The sequence below is a fragment of the Erinaceus europaeus genome, chromosome 13, assembly GCF_950295315.1.
Source record: "Erinaceus europaeus chromosome 13, mEriEur2.1, whole genome shotgun sequence".
Classification (NCBI taxonomy): Eukaryota; Metazoa; Chordata; class Mammalia; order Eulipotyphla; family Erinaceidae; genus Erinaceus; species Erinaceus europaeus.
The window spans coordinates 41,990,599-42,012,645 of NC_080174.1; the positions used below are offsets into that span (position 1 = coordinate 41,990,599).

Below are 22,047 nucleotides of genomic sequence, written 5' to 3' on the forward strand. Positions count from 1 at the left end.
TGGGGCGTAGACACCTATTGGGGAAAGACTGCCTCTAGGTCCAAATTAGGAGAGAAAAATCTGGTTGTAAACTTCTTTATTCTCCCGTTAGTTTGCAAGCCTGGGCCACCTCCTATGAACTCTCCAGTGATTGATCTCAGTTCGTGAGAGGCAGAAGCAGTGGAGGTTCCGCCCAAGATGGATTCTACCTAGAACCACACACCCTGTTCTGGGGCCCTTTCCCTCTTGCTGCTTTCAGCATCACCACCCTTACCGCCACCCACAAGAAAGGCTGTGCTTTTCAGGATATCGGATTGAAGGCAAGTTGAGGCTAGTTAAACAAGAACTTGCTTAGGAGACCAAAGAAGAGAGTTCACTAAGTCTCACCATCAAAGGGGAGGACTGGGGGCTTTCAGTAAAAATGTCTGTCCCTGAGGTAGAGTGCTGGAAGGCAAGCAAAGAAGGAAGCTCCCTGATCAAGCTGAGCAGATCGTTGCTTCCAATCTCCTTCGTTCTTTGAGGAAGATAAGGCTGGGGCAGCCCCAGTGCAGTTAAGAGTGATCAAAATTAAGGAAATGCCCAAACCTGTCACTCAGGCTCTGAGGGGCCGTCCAAGGCAGAGTTAGAACCCTTCACAAAGGTCTTATCTGTCCGAAACTTCATGCTAGTGGGTGGCTGGCGACGAAGCAACAACTCCCCTTGGTCCTGGGGCAAAGGTTCATCATAGATGGTGGATATAAGTCCCAGGCCCCTTCCACGGGGTCTCTTTAGTTGTCCAAATGGCTGTAGCTTCTCTCCATGATAACTGGATTAAAAACAAAACAACAACAAAACTCAAGAGGAAAGCTCCCTTATTAAAGAAATTAGGGGGGAGTCAGGCGGTAGCACAGCGGGTTAAGCGCAGGTGGTGCAAAGTCTAGGACAGTGTAAGAATCCCGGTTGAAGCCCCCAGCTCCCCACCTGCAGGGGGGTCACTTCACAAGTGGTGAAGCAGGTCTGCAGGTGTCTGTCTTTCTCTCCCCCTCTCCATTTTTCTCTGTCCTATCCAACAATGACATCATCAACAATAATAACTACAATAAGGGCAACAAAAGGGGAAAAAAAAGTAAAAAAAAAAAAAAAAAAAAAGGTGGTCCAGGAAGTGGTGCAGTGGGTAAACCACTCGATTCTCAAACAGGAGGTCCTGAGTTCAATTCCTGGCAACACATGTGCTAGAGTGATCTCTAGGTCTTTATCCCTCCTCCTACCTTTCTCATTAATAAATAAAGTTAAAAAAAAAATTAGGGGAGAGGCTGGGGAACAACATAATGGTTTGCAAAACAGCTCTCATGCCTGAGGTTCCAAAGGTCCTAGATTCAATCTCCAGCACCACCATATGCCAGAACTGAGCATTGCACCGATCTTTCTCAGTAAAATAAACAAAATATGTATTTTTAAAAAAGGGAGAAATAATTGGGGCAAGACAGGGAAGAAGCTACTGCATATGAAGTTTATATCTTTGCTCTCCAGCCCACTTATTCATCCACTGACAGTGCCAACATTTAAACAGTGCACACGGTACAACTGTCCTTATTCTGTAACTTACAGTGATCCCCTAATGGCAATCAAGTTCAAACTCCTCAGACTTAAGAATGATCCTATCAAGCCTCACAGCTTGGTATAAGTGCTGTGAAGCTTGTGCCAGATCTTCTTTTACCTTTTAACTGCTTCAGAGTTAATCCTTAGGAGTGTCTAGTACCCATTCCAAAATTAGAGGGAAAGGAGAAACCAGGATACAAGTAAAAAGTTAGCTTGAACCCCCCAAGGAAGTCTCTCAGTCACACTCACCCCAATCCACGCTTGCATCTGGGGTGCTGACCGTCATTATCCAAGGCCTCAGGAACCCCTGAGCACTGGCTGCCCAAGCCCTGGCCCTCAGCCCAGCCTTGACGCTCCATCACTCTCCGCCCGATACCCTGCAGAGAGAGAACAGACAAGCCTCAAGAGATGAAGCTAAGTAAGGATAGAAAAGGGTAGAGAATCAAATTAAAAAGCTTCTTCACAGCAAAAGAAACCACTACCCAAACCAAGAGACCCCTCACAGAATGGGAGAAGATCTTTACATGCCATACATCAGACAAGAGTTTAATAACCAACATATATAAAGAGCTTGACAAACTCAACAATACAACAAATAACCCCATCCAAAAATGGGGGGAGGACATGGACAGAATATTCACCACAGAAGAGATCCAGAAGGCCGAGAAACACATGAAAAAATGCTCCAAGTCTTTGATTGTCAGAGAAATGCAAATAAAGACAACAACGAGATACCACTTCACTCCTGTGAGAATGTCATACATCAGAAAAGGTAACAGCAGCAAATGCTGGAGAGGGTGTGGGGTCAAAGGAACCCTCCTGCACTGCTGGTGGGAATGTTAATTGGTCCAACCTCTGTGGAGAACAGTCTGGAGAACTCTCAGAAGGCTAGAAAGGGACCTACCCTATGACCCTGCAATTCCTCTCCTGGGGATATATCCTAAGGAACCCAACACATCCATCCAAAAAGATCTGTGTACACATATGTTCTTGGCAGCACAATTTGTAATAGCCAAAACCTGGAAGCAACCCAGGTGTCCAACAACAGTTGAGTGGCTGAGCAAGTTGTGGTCTATATACACAATGGAATACTACTCAGCTATAAAAAAATGGTGACTTCACCGTTTTCAGCCGATCATGGATGGACCTTGAAAAATTCATGTTGAGTGAAATAAGTCAGAAACAGATGGATGAATACGGGATGATCTCACTCTCAGGCCGAAGTTGAAAAACAAGACCAGAAAAGAAAACACAAGTAGAACCTGAAATGGAACTGGCGTATCGCACCAAAGTAAAAGACTCGGATGGGTGGGTGGGGAGAATATAGGTCCAAGAAGGATTCAGAGGACCTAGTGGGGGTTGTATTGTTATATGGGAAACGGGAATGTTGTGCATGTACAAACTATTGTACTTACTGTTGAATGTAAAACATTAATTTCCCCCCCCAAAAAAAAATCAGAAAGAAAAAAAAAAAAAGAAAGAAAAGGGTAGAGAGGGGAGTCAGGCGGTAGCGAAGCGGGTTAAGCACACGTGGAGCCAAACACAACTACCAGCGTAAGGAACCTGGTTTGAGTCCCTGGCTCCCCACCTGCAGGGGTGTCACTTCACAAGTGGTGAAGCAGGTTGGCAGGTGTCTTTCTCTCCCCCCTCTGTCTTCCCCTCCTCTCTCCATTTCTTCTGTCTGTCTAACAACAATGACATCAATAACAACAATAACTATGACAACAATAAAAAACAAGGGCAACAAAAGGGGAAATAAATAAATATTTTTAAAAATTAAACAACAACAAAAAAAAGGATAGAGAGGTTAATGGACAGAACAGTGCTCACCTTGGTGTGGCGTTCAAAGGTGCCCACTTGGCATTCGACCACAGAGCCATCCTCTTGGCCATCTCGGAGTCTCTGTTCCAGGCGCATTTTGACAGAATCTCGGGCATCTTTATCTCCACCATCTGTAGAACCAGAGACCATTAACTATACCACTTTCAGCAAAATGAGGAAAATCAGGTTTCTAGCACCTTATTTTTTGGTTTTCTCTTATATTACCTTATTATGGCTTTCATTTGACTGGAAGCTTACCAAAAGTGGGAATTATGACTCTCTCATCATGTAGATGAGGAACTGTAGTGCAGAAGTCACAGAGCCAAGAAATGAGTGACAGAAACAGAACCCATTATTTTCCTTGCTCGTACCAGGTCATTTTTTGTTTTAAAATTTTTATTAGTAATTTAATACTGGTTTACAAAATTACAAGGTAACAGGTTCCCACCAGAGTTCTGTGTCCCCATTCCCTCCATTGGAAACCCAAGGTCACAAATGACAAAAACAAACAAACAAAAAAAAAAACAACTATTTCAAGGGCAGGGGTAGATAGCATAATGGTTATGCAAATGGACTCTCATGCCTGAGGTTCCGAAGTCCCAGGTTCAATCCCCTGCACCACCATAAGCCAGAGCTGAACAGTGCTCTGGTAACAAAACAAAAAAAAAGAGTTGACTATTATTTTTCTTTTATTTTTTTACTAGAGCACAGCTCAGCTCTGGCTTATGGTGGTGCAGTGATTAAACCTAGGACTTCAAAGCCTCAGGGATGAGTGTCTCTTTGCATAACCATTATGCTATCTCCCTTGCCTGACTATTATTTCTATAATGTCCTATTTATCTTATTATTTCTAATATCTATCTTATTATTTCTATCTATGTTTCTATCTCTCTACGTTTTTGACTTTTTAAAAGACTTACTTATATTCACGAAAGAAATACCAGAGCACTGCTCAGCTCTGGTATATGGGAGTGCTGTGGATTGAACCTGCAACCTCAGAGCCTCAAACAGGAAAGTCTTTAAATAACCATTATACTACCTCCCCAGCCCCAGAATCTTAACCAAAGTCTGAGATGATCAGGCTTTATTCCTACTTAGTCTTCATCATTAACAAAAGAAAATACTTCCCACAGCCAGCATGTAGTATGCTCAACTAGAAACATTTAAAAAGAGGAACCCTCTAGGGGCCAGGTGGTCATCCACCCAGTAAAGCATATGTGTTATAATGCTCAAGGACCCTGGTTCAAACCCCAGGTCCCCACCTGCAGAGGAAAAGTTTTATGATCAACAAAGCAATGCTGTAGGTGTCTCTCTTTTCTCTACCCCCCACTCCTCCTTTGTTTTTCTTTCTTCTTTTTACCGGAGCACTGCTCATATCTGGCTTATGATGGTGTGAGGGACTGAACCTGGATACTATCTACCCCTGTCCACCATAGATTTCCCTATCAGTATTAAATAAAAAAGAATTCTCTCAGTGGACTTCCCTAAGAGAAATGATTCTCTGTCTCAGCTGTTGCTAAAAAGCTTTGGTGAAGTGTCAGAGCAATACTAGGGTACCAGTTCCACATCCCAGTACTGCAATCCCAGGTCCGTACCTCTGTCATAGTACACACTCATGTCCACGTCCCAGTCATCAGCTGTCTGTTCATCAAAGTCTGCAGGGACATAAAAACATCAACCGTGAGTTAAATATTTTTTTAAAGTTTTGCTGAAAGTCAAATTGAGAGTTACACCTAAGTTCTAGAACATGTGTGAGGGAGGGGGCATTCAGAATTGGGAGGGGCATTTTCTTCCACTCCACTCTTTTCCTTCCCCTAAAAAGGATGAGTGATTTTTCATGTACAATTGTGGTGAGCCTATTCCCTGATCCTTTGGGCTCACAGTCAGGGAATTCACTTTGTGGAAGAGAGACCCCCAAGAGAATGCAGCAGGAGAACCTCCTGCCCTGACTGGGTGTCAGTATTACCTCCTTCTTCCTCCTGCCAGAATTGGGCATCAGTGTAGAACACCAAGCCAGAACCGCCCTTCTCCCACTTGAGCTCGATCTCCTCCTCAAAGAGTCGCTCAGAGGTGCGCTCTTGCCTGGTCACATCCTCATGCAGTGCTTCATGCCGCTCCCACTCCTCACCCCGGTCATCATCCTGGGAGAAGAAGAGGTGACCTAATGGCTAGCTTCCTGACCTCACAACCTCAAGGAGCACAACTCTAGGAACACAGGGTGCCGGAAAGCTGTGTTCTGGGGGCCAGGTGGTGGCGCACCTCGTAAAGCCACACATTACAGTGCACAAGGACTCAGGCTCAAGCCCCTGGTCCACACCTGTAGAGGGAAAGCTTCACTATTGGTGAAGCAAGGCTACAGGGGTCTCTCTGTCTCTCTCCCTATCTCCCCCTCCCTTCTTAATTTCTGTCTTTATCCAACAATAAATAAATAAATAAATAAATAAATAGCTGCGTTCCACACCTTCACATTTCTCAAGCAGCAGTTAGCTCCTTAAGCCCTGACCTTATTTCTCCATCCTCTGACTGTTTCTCATCATACTTAGTTCTTTCCTCTCATGAACCAATACACTTTTTTTTTTTTACCTCCAAGGTTATCACTGGGCTCAGTGCCTGCATCAGGAGTCCACTGCTCCTGGAGGCCATTTTTTCCCATTTTGTTGCCCTCTTGTTGTCATTATTGTTATTGTTGCCACTGATATTGTAGTTGTTGGATAGGACAGAGAGAATTGAGAGAGGAGGGGAGACAGAGAGGGGGAGAGAAAGATAGACACCTGCAGACCTGCTTCACGGCTTATGAAGCAACTCTCCTGCAGGTGGAGAGCCGGGGGCTCGAACCGGAATCATTATGCTGGTCCTTGCGCTTCACGCCATGTGCACTTAACCAGCTGGGCTACCGACCAACCCCCAATACATTATCTTTATTTAAATTCTTTTTAAATTATTTATTATTGGATAGAAACAGAGAAATTGAGAGGGGAGAGGAAGACAGAGAGGGAAAGAGACAGACAGACATCTGGAGCCCTGCTTCCCCACTCATGAAGCTTTCCTCCTACAGGTGGGGACCAGGGTCCTTGTGTACTGGAGTGTGTGCACTTAACCAGGTGTGCCACTGCCTGCCCTATCAGTATATTATCTCTGCACTTCTGGCCACATTATTCCTCCAACCTAAACTATTAGCCTTCCTACCTCACCACATATGTGTGTGTGTGTGTGTATATATATATATAATTTATTTATTATTAGATAGAGACAGAGAGAAATTATGAGGGGTAGGGGAGGTAGAGAGGATGAGAGACAGAGAGACACCTGCAACTCTACTTCACCATTCAGGAAGCTTTTCCCTCTGCAAGTGGGGACCAGGGGCTTGAACCTGGGTCCTTGAACACTATGTGTGTGCTTAACCAGGTGTGCCACCGCCTGGCCCCACCACCTATATTCTTTACTTAGTCAAATCCTCATCCTTCAGGTGTTCTAGCCTTCATGAAATCTCTACAACCCTCTCACTGATCTGAACATCTCTGTGCTAATCAGTATATACCACTTAGGTGTTTATAAATGATGTCACAAAGGAAGAAGGGACAAAACACTTACTGTTTGTGATGTCAAGCCTTCACAAAACTCACTTCCTCTAACCACATCAGTAATACTGTTATTCCCATTCTACAAATGAAAGTAAAATGATTTGCCCAATATAGTCCACCAAGAGTGGAGGACAGCATTTAAGCCCAAGTCGCCACACCATGCAGCCTTTCCAGATGCTGGTTCTCCTTGTGCAGGAAGATACTCAGGGAATGAATATCAGAATGCCTTAGGGAGCCTGTAGTAGCCCCTATTTTAACAACTGCTAGACTAGACTTAATGGCATGAAAGGATGAATCCTGGTTTAAAGTTGTGGGGGGAGGGGTGGTATAATTGCATGCCTGAGGTCCCAGGTTTTGTAGCCCCCATCACATATGCCAAGGTAGTGCTTTGGTCTCCTTCTCATCCTCTTGCTCTCATGAAATCTTAAAAAGAAAAAAAAAAGGGGGGGGGGAAAGACTGGAAAATAGCTCATTCAGTAAAGCACATGCTTTCTCATACACACAGCTCCAGGTTTGAGGCCTGGCATCATATGGGACTAAGTGGAAAGCTCCAGGGACAGTGGAGCAGTCCAGGGTGTCTGTGTGTGTGTGTGTGTGTGTGTGTGTGTGTGTGTGTGTGTGTGTGTGTCTGTCTAAGTGAGATCAAGGAATCCCCTTACATTCCTTTATTTTATCTCCTCTCCTCTTATCTTTCTCATTAATAAATAAATAAAATCTTTAAAAAAAAATAAAAAGGGAGTTCGGTAGCGCAGTGGGTTAAGCGCACGCAACACGAAGCACAAGGACAGGCATAAGGATCCCGGTTCAAGCCCTGGCTTCCCACCTGCAGAGGAGTAGCTTCACATGTGGTGAAGCAGGTCTGCAAGTGTCTATCTTTCTCTCCCCCTCTGTTGTCCTCTCCTCTCTCCATTTCTCTCAGTCCTATCTAACAATGATGACATCAATAACAACAATAATAACTACAACAATAATAAAAAAAAAAAGGGCAACAAAAGGGAAAATAAATAAATATATTTTTTAAAAAAGACCTATCTTCTCAGGCAAATATCATTTTATATTCAGTGTCAGAGAACTGTCACATTCCATGAACCTGAGGACCCAAGTTAAGAAGTTTTTAAAAATATTTATTTATTCATTCCCTTTTGTTGCCCTTGTTTTATTGTTGTAGTTATTATTATTGTTGTCATCGTTGTTGGATAGGACAGAGAGAAATGGAGAGAGGAGGGGAAGACAGAGAGAGGGAGAGAAAGACAGACACCTGCAGACCTGCTTCACCGCCTGTGAAGCGACTCCCCTGCAGGTGGGGCGCTGGGGGCTCGAACTGGGATCCTTACTCTGGTCCTTGCACTTTGCGCCACCTGCGCTTACCCGCTGCGCTACAGCCTGACTCCCAAGTTTTTTTTTTGTTTGTTTTGTTAAAGATTTTATTTATTGGGTAGAAACAGAGAAATCTAGAGAGAAAGGAAAGGTAAGGGGAGAGAAAGAGAAAGACCTGCAGCCCTACCTCACCACTTTTGAAGCTTCCCCGCTATAGGTGGGAACCAGAGTCTTGAACCTGGGTCCTTGTGCATTGTGACATGAGTGCTCAATCAGTACCACCACGCAGGCCCCAGGTGTGATACTATTAATGCCCTGACCTGTCTAAACTGTCAGAAAAGCTAGAGGGGCTCACTGTACTTACATCATCTGAATGGGATGACTCTCCCTCTTCCTTTTCCCCTTGCTGTTCCAGGTCTCTGCAGGGGCTGGATGGTACATCTGCCAGGAAGGTTCCCTGGGGTATCTCCTCTCCTTCAGCTGTGTACACATGCTCTTCCTTCTCCACAGTCTCTGAGTCCTCATACTTGAAGGGCACATTGCCATAGCGCCGGGAGGAACCTGTCTTAGGGAACTGGAGCTGCAACTGGGTGATGATCCGAGGAGGTAGGCGGCAGGCCCGGATCAGCTCTGAAAAGATTCGAAGGGGAGTCCCCACATTCCCATTGGGCATCAGCACAGGTGGGTTCAGTTCAGGCAATTGCCTCAGATCAGCAAGAGTGAAGGCCTCACTCTTGGCCTTCCGACTCTGGAGTTCCTTTCGTGTCTTGAAGGGAAAGGAGCCCAAACCTTGAGAAGAAAAGAGAAAGTTCCTTGTGGTCTGGGAAGTGGCACAGTGGATAGAGCACTAGGTTCTCAAGCATGAGGTTCGGAGTTCAATCCCCAGCAGCACATGTACCAGAGTGATGTCTGGTTCTTTCTCTCTCTTCTCTTATCTTTCTCATTAATAAATAAATAAAATCTTTAAAAAGAGAGAAATTTCCTAGATTCAAAAAATCAGAGTTTTTAGAAAGAAAAAAAGATCAGAGTTTTTAGTTCTTTAGACTAATGCATTTGCTTCCTTTCAAACATCTGTGGAGTATGCCCCCCCCCCCTTTTTTTTTGCCTCCAGGGTCATCGCTGGGGCTTGGTGCCTGCACTACAAATCCACTGCTCTTGGTGATCATTCTTGTTTTTATTGGACAGGACAGAGAGAAATTGAGAGGAGAGGGGAAGATAGAGAGGGGGAGAGAAAGATAGACACCTGCAAACTGGCTTCACCACCTGTGAAGCAACCCGCTCCGCAAGAAGGGAGCCAGGGCTTGCACTGGATCCTTGCACAGGTCCTGTGCTTCATACTATGTGCATTTAACCCAGTGGGCCACCGCCCAACCCCGTCCCTTTATCTATTCCCTGCACAGGGTTATCTAATAATTTCACACCGTTTCTCTTTACCTGAGCACAAAAGTTTCTTCCAGATTTACTTATTTATTTATATTTATATATTCATTTATTTATCAGAACACTGTTAAAGAAGACTAAGGCAAGTATAAACCTATGGGACTACATCAAATTAAAAAGCTTCTTCACAGCAAAAGAAACCACTAGCCAAATCAAGAGACCCCTCACAGAATGGGAGAAGATCTTTACATGCCATACATCAGATAAGAATTTAATAACCAATATATATAAAGAGCTTGCCAGACTCAACAACAAGACAACAAATAACCCCATCCAAAAATGGGGGGAGGACTTGGACAGAATATTCACCACAGAAGAGATCCAAAAGGCCGAGAAACACATGAAAAAATGCTCCAAGTCTTTGATTGTCAGAGAAATGCAAATAAAGACAACAACGAGATACCACTTCACTCCTGTGAGAATGTCATACATCAGAAAAGGTAACAGCAGCAAATGCTGGAGAGGGTGTGGGGTTAAAGGAACCCTCCTGCACTGCTGGTGGGAATGTAAATTGGTCTAACCTCTGTGGAAAACAGTCTGGAGAACTCTCCGAAGGCTAGAAATGGACCTACCCTATACCCTGCAATTCCTCTCCTGGGGATATATCTTAAAGGAACCCAACACATCCATCCAAAAAGATCTGTGTACACATATGTTCTTGGCAGCACAATTTGTAATAGCCAAAACCTGGAAGCAACCCAGGTGTCCAACAACAGATGAGTGGCTGAGCAAGTTGTGGTATATATACACAATGGAATACTACTCAGCTGTAAAAAATGGTGACTTCACCGTTTTCAGCCGATCTTGGATGGACCTTGAAAAAAACATGTTGAGTGAAATAAGTCAGAAACAGAAGGATGAATATGGGATGATCTCACTCTCAGGCCGAAGTTGAAAAACAAGACCAGAAAAGAAAACACAAGTAGAACCTGAAATGGAACTGGCATATTGCACCAAAGTAAAAGACTCTGGGGTGGGTGGGTGGGTGGGTAGCGAGAATACAGGTCCATGAAAGATGATGAATGACATAGTGCGGGTTGTATTGTTAAATGGGAATCTGGGAAATGTTATACATGTACAAACTATTGTATTTACTGTTGAATGTAAAACATTAATTCCCCAATAAAGAAATAAATTATAAAAAAAAAAATAACACTGTTTAGCTCTGGCTTCTGGTGGTGCTGGGGACTGAACCTGCGATGTTTGGTGCTTTAGAAATGGAAGTAGTTTATATAACCATTACGCTATCCTCAGGTCTAGATCCCATTCTTGTTCACCTTTTGATTCTCATCTGCCAACCTCCAACTCCTACCCCATCTTAGTCTCATACTATGTATGTCAGCAACACCAAACAATTAAACATACCCTGAAAAGTTTAAAGACTTTCACATCTGTATCTTTGCAGTTACCATTTTCTTTGAACTTCGCTCTTTTCTACAATTTCCTATTTCCCATTCAAGGCCCAGATGACAAGCTATATTCCTGGTCCCTCCAGGAATACAGTGTATCCTTTGTCATCTCATAGCACTTGCTGATAAGCAGAGAATCTAGAGCAAAATCCCAGACTTTGTTGTCACTCTGTCTCCAACTAGCTCTATAACCCTAGGCAAATTACATGACTTCTAGGTTTGCTTTTTTTAAAGATTGTATTTAGTGGTCCAAGAGGTGACACAGTGGATAAAGCACTGAACTTTCAAACATGAGATCCTGAGTTCAATCCCTGGCAGCACATGTACCATAGTGATGTCTGGTTCTTTTCTCTCTCTCTCCTTCTATCTTTCTCATTAATAAATAAAATCTAGGGTGAGGGTAGATAGCATAATGGTTATGCAAAAAGACTCTCATACAAAGGCTCCAAAATCCCAGGTTCAGTCCTCCACCACCATAAATCAGAGCTAAACTCTGGTAAAAGAAAAAAAAAAAATCATAAATAAATCTTAAAAAATCTGTATTTGTTAATCTTTTTTTTTTGCCTCCAGGGTATTGCTGGGGTTATCATGCCTATATCACAAATCCACTGCTCCTGGTGGCCATATTTCTTCCACTGTTATTACTGTTATTATTGTTGTTGGATAGGACAGAGAGAAATTGAGAGAGGAGGGGGAGAGAAAGACAGACCCCTGCAGACCTGCTTCACAGCTTGTGAAGCGACCCCCCTCGGCAGGTGGGAAGCTGTGGACTCCAACCAGGATCTTTGCTCTGGTCCTTGCGCTTAGCACTGGTGTGCTACTACCCAGCCCACCAAAATTGTATTTATTAAAGAGTGCTAGGAGGACAGAGAGAAAGAGAATCAGAGCATCACTCTGGCACATGTGCTGCCAGAAACTGAACTGGCGGCCTGCGCAGATAGCACAGTGATTATGCAAAAGACTTTCATTCCTGAGGCTCTTAAAGTCCCAAATTCAATCCCCATACTACTATAAACCAGAGATGAGTAGTTCTCTAGTGTCTCTGTCTCTTTATCTCTGTATCTCTCATATATATGAAACTGAACTTGGTACCTCATGCCTGACAGTCCAATGCAATGCTTTATCCACTGTGCCACCTCCCAGATCACCATAACTTCTGGCTTTGAATATCTCCATTTCTTCACCTGTAAATGGATATAATACCTCCTACCTTATAGAGTTGCTACGAATAGTCACTAGTAAATAAGGTGCTGGAAGTTGCTCTGTGAGTAGAGTACATGCCTTGTCATGTATCAGACCCTGGATTTTATGTCTTGAACCACATGAAAGCAACAAAGATAGTACCAAGGAAATCTAGTGAATGGTTAAGCAGTGCTTTGGTGCTTCTCCTTGTCTCTCACCCCCTAAAATATATAGATATTTAGCCAGAAGGTGGACCAGCTGTATTCATTACCCAGGACTGTGTTAAAAAAAAAAAAAAGAAAGAAAAAGAAAAAGACTCAGGACAATGCCAAGTAAGTACACAGTAAGTGCTTAACAATTAGATTGTTAACATGTTAACAATTAGAATGGGGGCAATGGTAGATAACATAATGGCTATGCAAAGAGACTTTCATGCCTGAGGTTCCAAAGTCCCAGGTTCAATCTCCCATACCACCATAAATCAGAGCTGGGTAGAATGGCATCTCTATCTTTTTACAAATTTGTCTGTCTTCCTTTCTGAACAGACATAACTAGTCTCTGTATACCAGTTCAGAGTCACAATAGGTCTAGCAACATAAACATTTGTGGAATGTTTTCTTCTTCTCTATTAAAGCAATGTCTTAAAGGAATCAATTCAGAGAAGAGAAAAATTTCTTCATTTGTATCTTGACAAGCGATGACTGGATGCACAAAAAATGCAATAGAGAGGACACAAATGGGGGCCTGGCGGTGGGGCACAAGGTTAAGTGCACAAGGTTAAACGCACATAGAACCAAGCGTCTTAATAAACTCGGTTCATACAGTCAACAATATTTATACACCTTTCCCTTATTTGGGAGCTACTCTCTTCCCTGATCCAGCTTTCTGGTCCTTTTATCAGCCATGACATTATCTCCCCAGACAATGGCTTGGATCCACCTGCATATCAGATGTCAGGCTCAGAAAAAGTCATGGGGCCTTTGGAATATAACTAAAACAGGCCTACTAACTATCTACAAAATGGAGACCCCCCCTCCAAATCTTCATCTGCAATATTCCAGCCTTTAGGTTCATGATTAGTCAACAATTTGTTTGGCTTTATATGGTAAGTCTTTTTTCAGCCACCAGGTTCCAGATGCTAACATGATGCCAATCAGACTTCCCTGGGCAGATGACCCCACCAATGTGTCCTGGAGCCCGGCTTCCCCAGAGCCCTGCCCCACTAGCGAAAGAGAGAGACAGGCTGGGAGTATGGATCAACCTGTCGATGCCCATGTTCATCAGGGAAGCAATTACAGAAGCCACACCTTTCACCTTCTGCACCCCATAATGACCCTGTGTTTATGCTCCCAGAGGGATAATAGGAAAGCTTGTGAGGAGGAGGTGGGCAGTGGATAAAACATTGGATTCTCAACCATGAGGTCCTGGGTTCGATTCTCCAGTAGCATATGTACCAGAGTGAGGTCTGGTTCTTTGTCTCCTATCTCTCTCATGAATAAATAAATTCTTTTTTTCTTCTTTTTAGGCTATTTATTTATTCCCTTTTGTTGCCCTTGTTGTTTTATTGTTGTAGTTATTATTGTTGTTATTGATGTCATTGTTGTTGGATAGGACAGAGAGAAATGGAGAGAGGAGGGGAAGACAGAGAAGGAGTGAAAGACACCTGCAGACCTGCTTCACTGCTTGTGAAGCGACTCCCCGGCAGGTGGGGAGCTGGGGGATTGAATCGGCATTCATATGCCCGTCCTTGCGCTTTGCGCCACTTGCACTTAACCCGCTGCACTACCTCTGGACTCCCCCAATAAATAAATTATTTTAAAAACAAACAAACTAAAAAAAAAAAAAAAAAAAACTAAAAAAAAAAAAAAAAAAAACAAACAAACTAATAAAGCTATCAGGGGAGGGGATGGGATACGGACTTCTGGTGGTGGGAACTGTGTGGATCTGTACCCCTCTTAATCTATGGTTTTCGTCATGTTTTCTTTTTATAAAAAAAAAAAGCTCTCTGTGCAGGTCATCATTTAAGTGTGAACTCCACCCCCCCCCAAGTCCTAACATGCGAATGTTCTCAATTTTCCTGAATAAAATTTAAAATTCCTGAAAAAAAAATCCCGGTTCTAGCCGGGCTCCCCACCCACAGGGAGGTCGCTTGGCAATCTTTCTCACCCCTTCTGTCTTTCCCTCCTCTCTGTTTCTCTTTGACCTATCCAAATAATCGAAAAAATGGCCACAGGAGCAGTGGATTCATGATGCAGGCAAGGACACCCAGCAATTACCATGGAGGCAAAAAAAAAAAAAATATATATATATATATATATATGCGCAAAATAAAATGGATACAAATATTAAAAGCCAGACTTCTCTTTTTCCTTCTGTCACTGGAAAATCAACATCTCAAATTAAAGAGAAGACTCTCAAATGAGATCTCATAAATTGGAAACACAGAAGATCATCAGGTTGGCTGCTTTCTGGTTTTTCCTCCTTGTATTAAATTTAATGTGCAAGTTGAGCCTGATGCTCTATCCCGACGTGTCCAAAATGCGAAAGTAGTAATCAGAGAAATGACTTACCCTCACCACCCCTCAGGAAAGGTGCCTGTCATAGGGTGAGAAGGCCCAGCTGCTTAATTTTCCCATTCGTACCTGATGCCTCAGTAGGTAGCCGAAGTCTGCGGATGAGACAGCGACCTGGTAACCAAACCCCCTGTGGATCCAGCCACCGGCGACCCGAATACATGCGAAGAAGTTTCTGGGCTTGGGTCTCCCCACGTACTGAGATGACGCAGCAGCAAGTGCGGGTCTGGGCGGCAGCAGAGTCCCGACTGGGAAGAGCAGGTACATCTGGGGCTGAAGCCTGGGCGAGAAGCTGGCGGTTCGTTGGGGAAGGGTCCCGAGCAGCATGGGGAGGGGCCCACTCAGGCCGATGCCTGTAATGGAAACAGAGGAAGCCACAGTCACGCTGTTCCCGGAACTGACTGAAGTAGCTTCGTAGCTGGGCCGAGCGCAACTCGGCGGGGATACCGCTCACTATTAAATATATCACAGTCTCTTCCTCTGCCTCGCTGGGTACTGCCATCTTGAATTGTCACATGACCTGATGGGAGCAACTCTCGCGACAATATATCAGGTGGCGCGCGGGAGTTTGCGTCACTGTGACTGGAAACACGTATTTATTCTGCACCAAGCGGATGTGGGATGCGGAGCTGGTTGGCTCTTTGGGAGACTGGCGGTAGCGCAGCTGGTTAAGCGCACGTGGCGCGTAAGGGATGCGGATCTGGAAAGGTCATGGGGAAGTCATTTTGACCAACGCGGATACCCTGGGGTCGCTCTCCCAGGCTCTGTCCGGGTGGCGGCGGGAGCGCAGGGCTCTGCCCCGTGACGTACAGTCCCTTTCCACAGCGTCGGAGATGAAGCCGGGCCCCGAGTCCGCGCCTGCATATTCCTACAGCTTCTCAGAGTCCCACGGGCCGTGACTGAGGAGACAAACCATGCAGGAAACAGTTTACCTGAACGCCCTGCCTGGGTGGAGGCCGGCTTTTTTTCTTTCCGCCCTCATCAGTCTCCGTGATTTAAGCTCTTTGCATTGTTTTTGCAGCTCTCACTGGGAGTTCTGCTTAGAGGGCAGATGTCTTCACCTGGCTTTAGTCCATTTGATTACATTAGGATCCTTTTATCTGGCAGGTTGTAAAGTGGATCATGAACAGTTTCTGGAAGATGAATATTAGGTTTCTTTTAACGAATTAAAGGTGAGTCAAGAAGATAATAGCTCACTGGTATACTCCATGCCTTGTTATACTATCACATGGAAGGTTGGTTGTGGAACAGTGGGCATTTATAAAGAAAGATAACCCTGAGAATTAGTGTGTCTTGTGTGTCCGTTTCAGGGGTCTGGGAGGTGGGTCATCCAGATTTTAATTCATTTGTAATGTGTAGATTATAATAAAAATGAATAGATCGTGTTTCTGTGTGATTGATTGCCAAGACCAAATAAAAATTAAACTTCTATAGATTAAAAAAAAAAAGGAGAGGGCGGGGTAGACAGCATAATGGTTATGCAGAGACTCTCATGCCTGAAGTCCCAGATTCAATTTCCCACCATAAGGCAGAGCTGAGCAGTGCTCTTAAAAAATAAATAAATGGGAGTCCAGCGGTAGCGCAGCGGGTTAAGCGCACGTGGCGCAAAGCACAAGGACCAGCTTAAGGATCCCGATTCCAGCCCCGGCTCCCCACCTGCAGGGGAGTCGCTTCACAGGCGGTGAAGCAGGTCTGCAGGTGTCTATCTTTCCCCCTCTCTGTCTTCCCTTCCTCTCTCCATTTCTCTCTGTCCTATCCAACAACAACATCAGTAACTACAACAATAAAACAACAAGGGCAACAAAAAGGAATAAATACATAAATATTTAAAAATAAAATAAAAAATTAAAAAAGAGAGAGAGAGAAGTCATTTAGTTCCCTTTCCAACAGAGGATAGGAAGTTGGCAATGATGAGAAAAACTCACATGAGATATAGTGGAGTTACAGGGAAAAAAGGGAAATTGAGAAGGGAGGGAGCGATAGGGAAAGAAACAGAAACACCTGTAGCCCTGCTTCGCCATTTGTGAAGCTTTCCCCTGCAGGTGGGGACCGGGGGCTTGAACCCCCATATCTGAACACTTTAATGTGTGCTTAACCAGGCACTCCACTGCCTGGCCACCCAGAAATTTATTTATTTATTTATTAATGAGAAACATAGGAGGAGAGAGAAAGAGCCAGACATCACTCTGGTACATGTGCTGCCAGGGATTGAACTCAGGACCTCATGCTTGAGAGTCCGACAGAAATCTATCTTGGGCAGGGGTAGATAGCATAATGGTTATGCAAAGAGACTCTCATGCCTGAGGCTCCAAAGTCCCAGGTTCAGTCCCATGCACCAACATAAGCCAGAGGTGAGCAGTGTTCTGGTTAAAAAAAAAAAAAAAGAAAGAAATCTATCTTAAGTCTGTTAGCAGGATATATTAAAAGTTATCAGCTTAAGGGATTTTTTTATTATTATTTATTTAAGAAAGGAGACATTAACAAAATCATAGGGTGGGGGTGGTACAACTCCACACAATTCCCACCACCCAATCTCCATATCCCATCCCCTCCCCTGATAGCTTTCCCACTCTCTATCCCTCTGGGAGCATGGACCCAGGGTCATTGTGGGTTGCAGAAGGTGGAAGGTCTGGCTTCTGTAATTGCTTCCCCACTGAACATGGGTGTTGACTGGTCGGTCCATACTCCCAGTCTGCCTCTCTCTTTCCCTAGTAGGGTGGGGCTCTGGGGAAGCTGAGCTCCAGGACACATTGGTGGGGTCTTCAGTCCAGGGAAGCCTGGCCGGCATCCTGATGGCATCTGGAACCTGGTGGCTGACAAGAGAGTTAACATACAAAGCCAAACAAATTGTTGAAGAATCATGGACCCAAAGGTTGGAATAGTGGAGAGGAAGTGTTGGGGGGTACTCATTGCAAACTCTAGTGTACTTCTGCTTTCAGGTATATATTCGCCCTGGTTTATGGATATGTGTGAACATATTCTCTATCTCCTGGAACCTGGTCTATATGTAGGTTTTGGGAGTTTGTTAGGGAGTGAACCACCTGGGATGGAATTAGAGAATACTATGAAAGGAAAGGTCTCACCCAAGTGATGAAGTTGAAGAGTTGTCATTCCACACCTGAAGTCTCTGGACACAGTCTGAAGTGAAGCATGCTGGGGTGGCACTCCTTGCGTTGATTAGGTTGTGATCAGCGGATGCAATATTATTTGATAAGAATTGGGAGAAGCATGCAGCAAAGTGGGTGCTACCCTAGGGTCCCAGGACTGGGGGAAGTTTAGGCTCTGTAGTAGAAATGCCAGGTTCCTGCTGTCTTACGGTTCAAGAAGACAATGCAATGGATAGTTATTGTTATCATCACATTATTTGGTAATTGGGTTAACTTTGAAAAGTCCCTTTGTTAGACATACAATCAATTTTCCCCCTCTCATATTAATTAAATAGTGATTTATATGACTACAATTTAATAGGTGTGTACATAAACACCATTCCCACCACCAAAAGATTGTATCCCACCCCACCACCGTTGGCCCAAGAAGCCGCATGTCCATCCTCCCCCTCACCACAGGGTTTTTACTTTGGTGCCCTATTTCAAATTTAGTCAGATCCTGCTTTTAGTTTTCCTTTCTGATCTTCTTTCTCAACTTCTGTTGATGAGTGGGATCATCCCATACTCATCTTTATCTTTCTGACTTAGCTCACTTAACGTAATTTCTTCTAGCTCTGACCAAGATGGTTCAGAGAAGTTGAGTTCATTGTTCTTAGTAGCTGCATAGTATTCCATTGTGTATATATATCACAGCTTTCTCAGCCACTCACCTGTTGTTGGGCACCTGAGTTGCTTCCAGGTTTTAGCCATTATGAATTGTGCTGCTATGAACATAGGAGTACACACCTCTTTTTGGTTGGGTGTTATGGAGTCCTTGGGGTATAACCCCAGGAGAGGAATTACTGGGTCATATGGAAGGTCCATGTCTAGCCTTGTGAGAGTTCTCCAGACTGCTCTCCAGAGAGGCTGGACCAATTTACATTCCCACCAGCAGTGCAGAAGGGTTCCTCTGTCCCCACAGCCTCTCCAGCATTTGTTGCTGCTGTCCTTTTTGATGTATGCCATTCTTACAGGAGTGAGGTGGTATCTCAATGTTGTCTTTATTTGCATTTCTCTGATAATCAGCGACCTGGAGCAGTTTTTCATATGTTTGTTAGCCTTTTGGATCTCCTCTGGAGTGAATGTTCTGTTCATATCCTCTGCCCATTTATAGATGGGATCATTTGCTTTTTTGGTGCTAAGTTTGTTGAGCTCTTTGTATATTTTGGTGATTAGTTTCTTGTCTGATGTATGGCATGTGAAGATCTTCTCCCATTCTGTGAGGGGTCTGTTTGTGTGATAGTTTCTTTGGCTGTGCAGAAGTTTTTCAATTTGATATAGTCCCATTTGTTTGTTTCTGCTTTAGTCTTCCTTGCAATTGCGTTTGTTTCATCAAAGATGTCCTTGAGCGTTAGGTGGGAAAATGTTTTATCAATGTTTTCCTCTAAGTATTTGATTGTTACTGGTCTAACATCCAGGTCTTTAATCCATTTGGAGTTGATTTTTGTTTCTGGTGAAATAAAGTGGTTCAGTTTCATTCTTCTGCATGTTTCAACCCAGTTTTCCCAGCACCATTTATTATCAGTGGCATTTCTTTATGCAAACACTAAATCTGAAGAAGAAGACATCCAGAAATCACTCCCATTCACTGTTGCAGCAAAATCAATAAAATACCTAGGAGTAAAGCTGACCGAAGAAGTTAAAGACTTGTATACTGAAAACTATGAGTCACTATTCAAGGAAATAGAAACTGATACCAAGAAATGGAAAGACATCCCATGCTCATGGATTGGAAGAATAAATATCATCAAAATGAATATTCTCCCTAGAGCAATATACAGATTTAATGCGATACCCATAAAAGTTCCACCAAGCTTCTTTAAGAGAATAGAACAAAAACTACAGTCCTTTATCTGGAACCAGAAAACACCTAGAATTGCCAAAACCATCTTGAGGAAAAGAAACAGAAATGGAGGCATCACACTCTCAGACCTCAAACTTTATTATAAAGCCATCATAATCAAAACAGTCTGGTACTGGAACAAAAATAGGCACACAGACCAATGGAACATAATTGAAAGCCCAGAACTAAACCCCCACACCTATGGACATCTAATCTTTGATAAGGGGACCCAAAGGATTAAAGGGACTTTTTTAAAAAGGTGTTTAGGGATGGGAAGATAGCATAATGGTTATGCAAAGAGACTCTGAAGCTGAGGCTTCAAAGTCCCAGGTTCAATCCCAGCCAGAACTGAGCAGTGCTCTGGTGCAAAAAAAAAAAAAAAAAAAAAAGTTTAGTTCAAATCTAATCTCAGTAGTTCTTCCTCAGTTCAGAACCTTTCAGTTATTTGCCCACTTATTTAGAGAAATAAAAACAATCCAGTTGGGAAAAAATAAGTAAAAGTAAAAGGACTTACGACAGTATAAAAGAGAAACACACAATGAAAGCTGTTCTGCGTCAGTAGTTCTGTGCCACTCACCATAAGATTGCAAGAACAACAAAAAGACTTCAAGGACACTTAAGTCTTTAGGTATTGGTGCTGATTGGACAGCAACTAGAATTCTTAGAAATGGTGGTGGATGTGTAAACTGGTAGAGCCATCTTGGAAAGAAACCTGGGATTACTTATTTAACATGAAGCTGTACATGTTTTTTTGATCCACTAATTCAACTTTTAGGTATATGCTTTAAGGAAATTCTTGCACACATGTATCAGAAGATGCATTTAAAATATCTAACTTTGTGGTCCAGGAGGTGGCTCAGTGGATATAAGACTTTGGACTCTCAAGCATGAAGTTCCAAGTTCAATCCCCGACAGCACATGTACCAGAGTGATGTCTGGTTCTTTCTCTCCTATCATTTCTCATGAATCAATAAAATCTTTAAAAAATAAATAAATAAATAAAATGGCTAACTTTGATCCTGGGAAATAGTGAAGTTTAAGAAACCACTCCTATAGTCTGGGAGGTGGCACAGTGGACAAAGCATTGGACTCTCAAGCATGAGGTCCTGAGTTAAATCCCTGGCAGAGTGATGTCTGGTTCTTTCTCTTTCTTCCTATCTTCTACATGAATAAATAAAATCTTTAAAAAAGAAAGAAAGAAAGAGGGGTTAGGCGGTGGTGCAGTGGGTTAAGAGCATGTGGCACAAAGCGCAAGGACCTGAGTAAGGATCCCGGTTTGAGCCCCCGGCTCCCCACCTGCAGGGGAGTCGCTTCACAGTTGGTGAAGCAGGTTTGCAGGTGTCTGTCTTTCTCTCCCCCTCTCTGTCTTCCCCTCCTTTCTCGATTTCTCTCTGTTCTACCCAACAACGAGCAACCTCAACAACCATAACCACAACAAGGGCAACAAAAGGGGGGAAAAAAGGCCTCCAGGAGCAGTGGATTCATGGTGCATGCACTGAGCCCCAGCAATAACCCTAGAGGCAAAAAAAGAAAGAAAGAAAGAAAGAAAGAAAGAAAGAAAGAAAGAAAGAAAGAACCCCTTCCCACCCACTCCTGTATCTAGGAACATAATTTACTAAAAAGAAACATAGTTCCTTAAATGACTTAGGTAACACTTATGAATATTCTCTTGCTTACCTATGGCAAGATCAGAAACAGACTCCAAATTCAAATTCTTATTCTTTAAAAGAATGTTATGATGAACTGCTTGTCCCCACTGATAAATCAGGAGAGAGTATGTCCTAACCAAAAAGACTATTGATATTGGGTCTAGGAAGTGGCATAGTGGGTAAATCCTTGGACTCTCAAATATGATATCCTGACTTCAATCTCCAGAATCCCATGTGCCATGTTGATGCTCTGGTGCTCGCTCTCTCTCTCTCTCTCCCTCCCTCTCTTTCTCTCTCTCTGTGTGTCTCTATCAACAAATAAACCTTAAAAAATCAATATTATTTTTATCCCCACTTTACAGATGAAGAAACTGAGGCTCTTGAAAGCTTTTATATTTATTTATTTATTCTTGTTGTGGTTTCACTGCTGATTTTTTTTCAGATAAAAACAAAGACGGAGTTGGGCGGTAGCACAGCAGTTAAGCGCAAGTGGCGCAAAGCACAAGGACCAGCGTAAGGATCCTGGCTG

The 22,047-nt window shown here is 43.5% G+C and overlaps 1 protein-coding gene and 1 non-coding gene across 4 annotated transcripts; one reads left to right on the top strand and one right to left on the bottom strand.

Moving 5' to 3' along the window:
- Positions 1 to 45: 45 nt before the first annotated feature.
- Positions 46 to 15,424, bottom strand: GPATCH3 (G-patch domain containing 3). Of its 3 annotated transcripts, XM_060205610.1 has the most exons (8): positions 14,950 to 15,419; positions 8,641 to 9,065; positions 6,970 to 7,038; positions 5,345 to 5,519; positions 4,974 to 5,033; positions 3,388 to 3,509; positions 1,807 to 1,934; positions 46 to 784 (listed from the first exon to the last, which is right to left on the bottom strand). In XM_060205610.1, exons 1-8 carry the CDS (start codon positions 15,380 to 15,382, stop codon positions 568 to 570), a joined length of 1,629 nt encoding a protein of 542 aa, XP_060061593.1. In that variant the 5' UTR covers positions 15,383 to 15,419; the 3' UTR covers positions 46 to 567. The 3 variants fall into 3 exon arrangements, with proteins under 3 accessions (XP_060061593.1, XP_060061594.1, XP_060061595.1); XM_060205611.1 differs by lacking the exon at positions 6,970 to 7,038 and having other exon boundaries at positions 14,950 to 15,417; XM_060205612.1 differs by lacking the exon at positions 1,807 to 1,934 and having other exon boundaries at positions 566 to 784; positions 14,950 to 15,424.
- A 185-nt stretch (positions 15,425 to 15,609) lies between these two features.
- Positions 15,610 to 15,809, top strand: LOC132532527 (small nucleolar RNA SNORA73 family). The gene has a single exon (XR_009544475.1). It is a non-coding gene; the product is annotated as a small nucleolar RNA SNORA73 family (small nucleolar RNA).
- The last annotated feature ends 6,238 nt before the right edge of the window (positions 15,810 to 22,047 follow it).

Excerpts from the sequence above, each read along its gene's own strand:
- GPATCH3 (XM_060205610.1), bottom strand. The coding sequence starts at position 15,382 with ATGGCAGTACCCAGCGAGGCAGAGGAAGAGACTGTGATATATTTAATA. Across the intron at positions 3,510-4,973 it reads GAGTGTGTACTATGACAGAG|ATGGTGGAGATAAAGATGCC; the intron begins GTACGGACCTGG and ends CTGGTTCTACAG. Across the intron at positions 1,935-3,387 it reads CCTTTGAACGCCACACCAAG|GGTATCGGGCGGAGAGTGAT; the intron begins GTGAGCACTGTT and ends CTCTCTCTGCAG.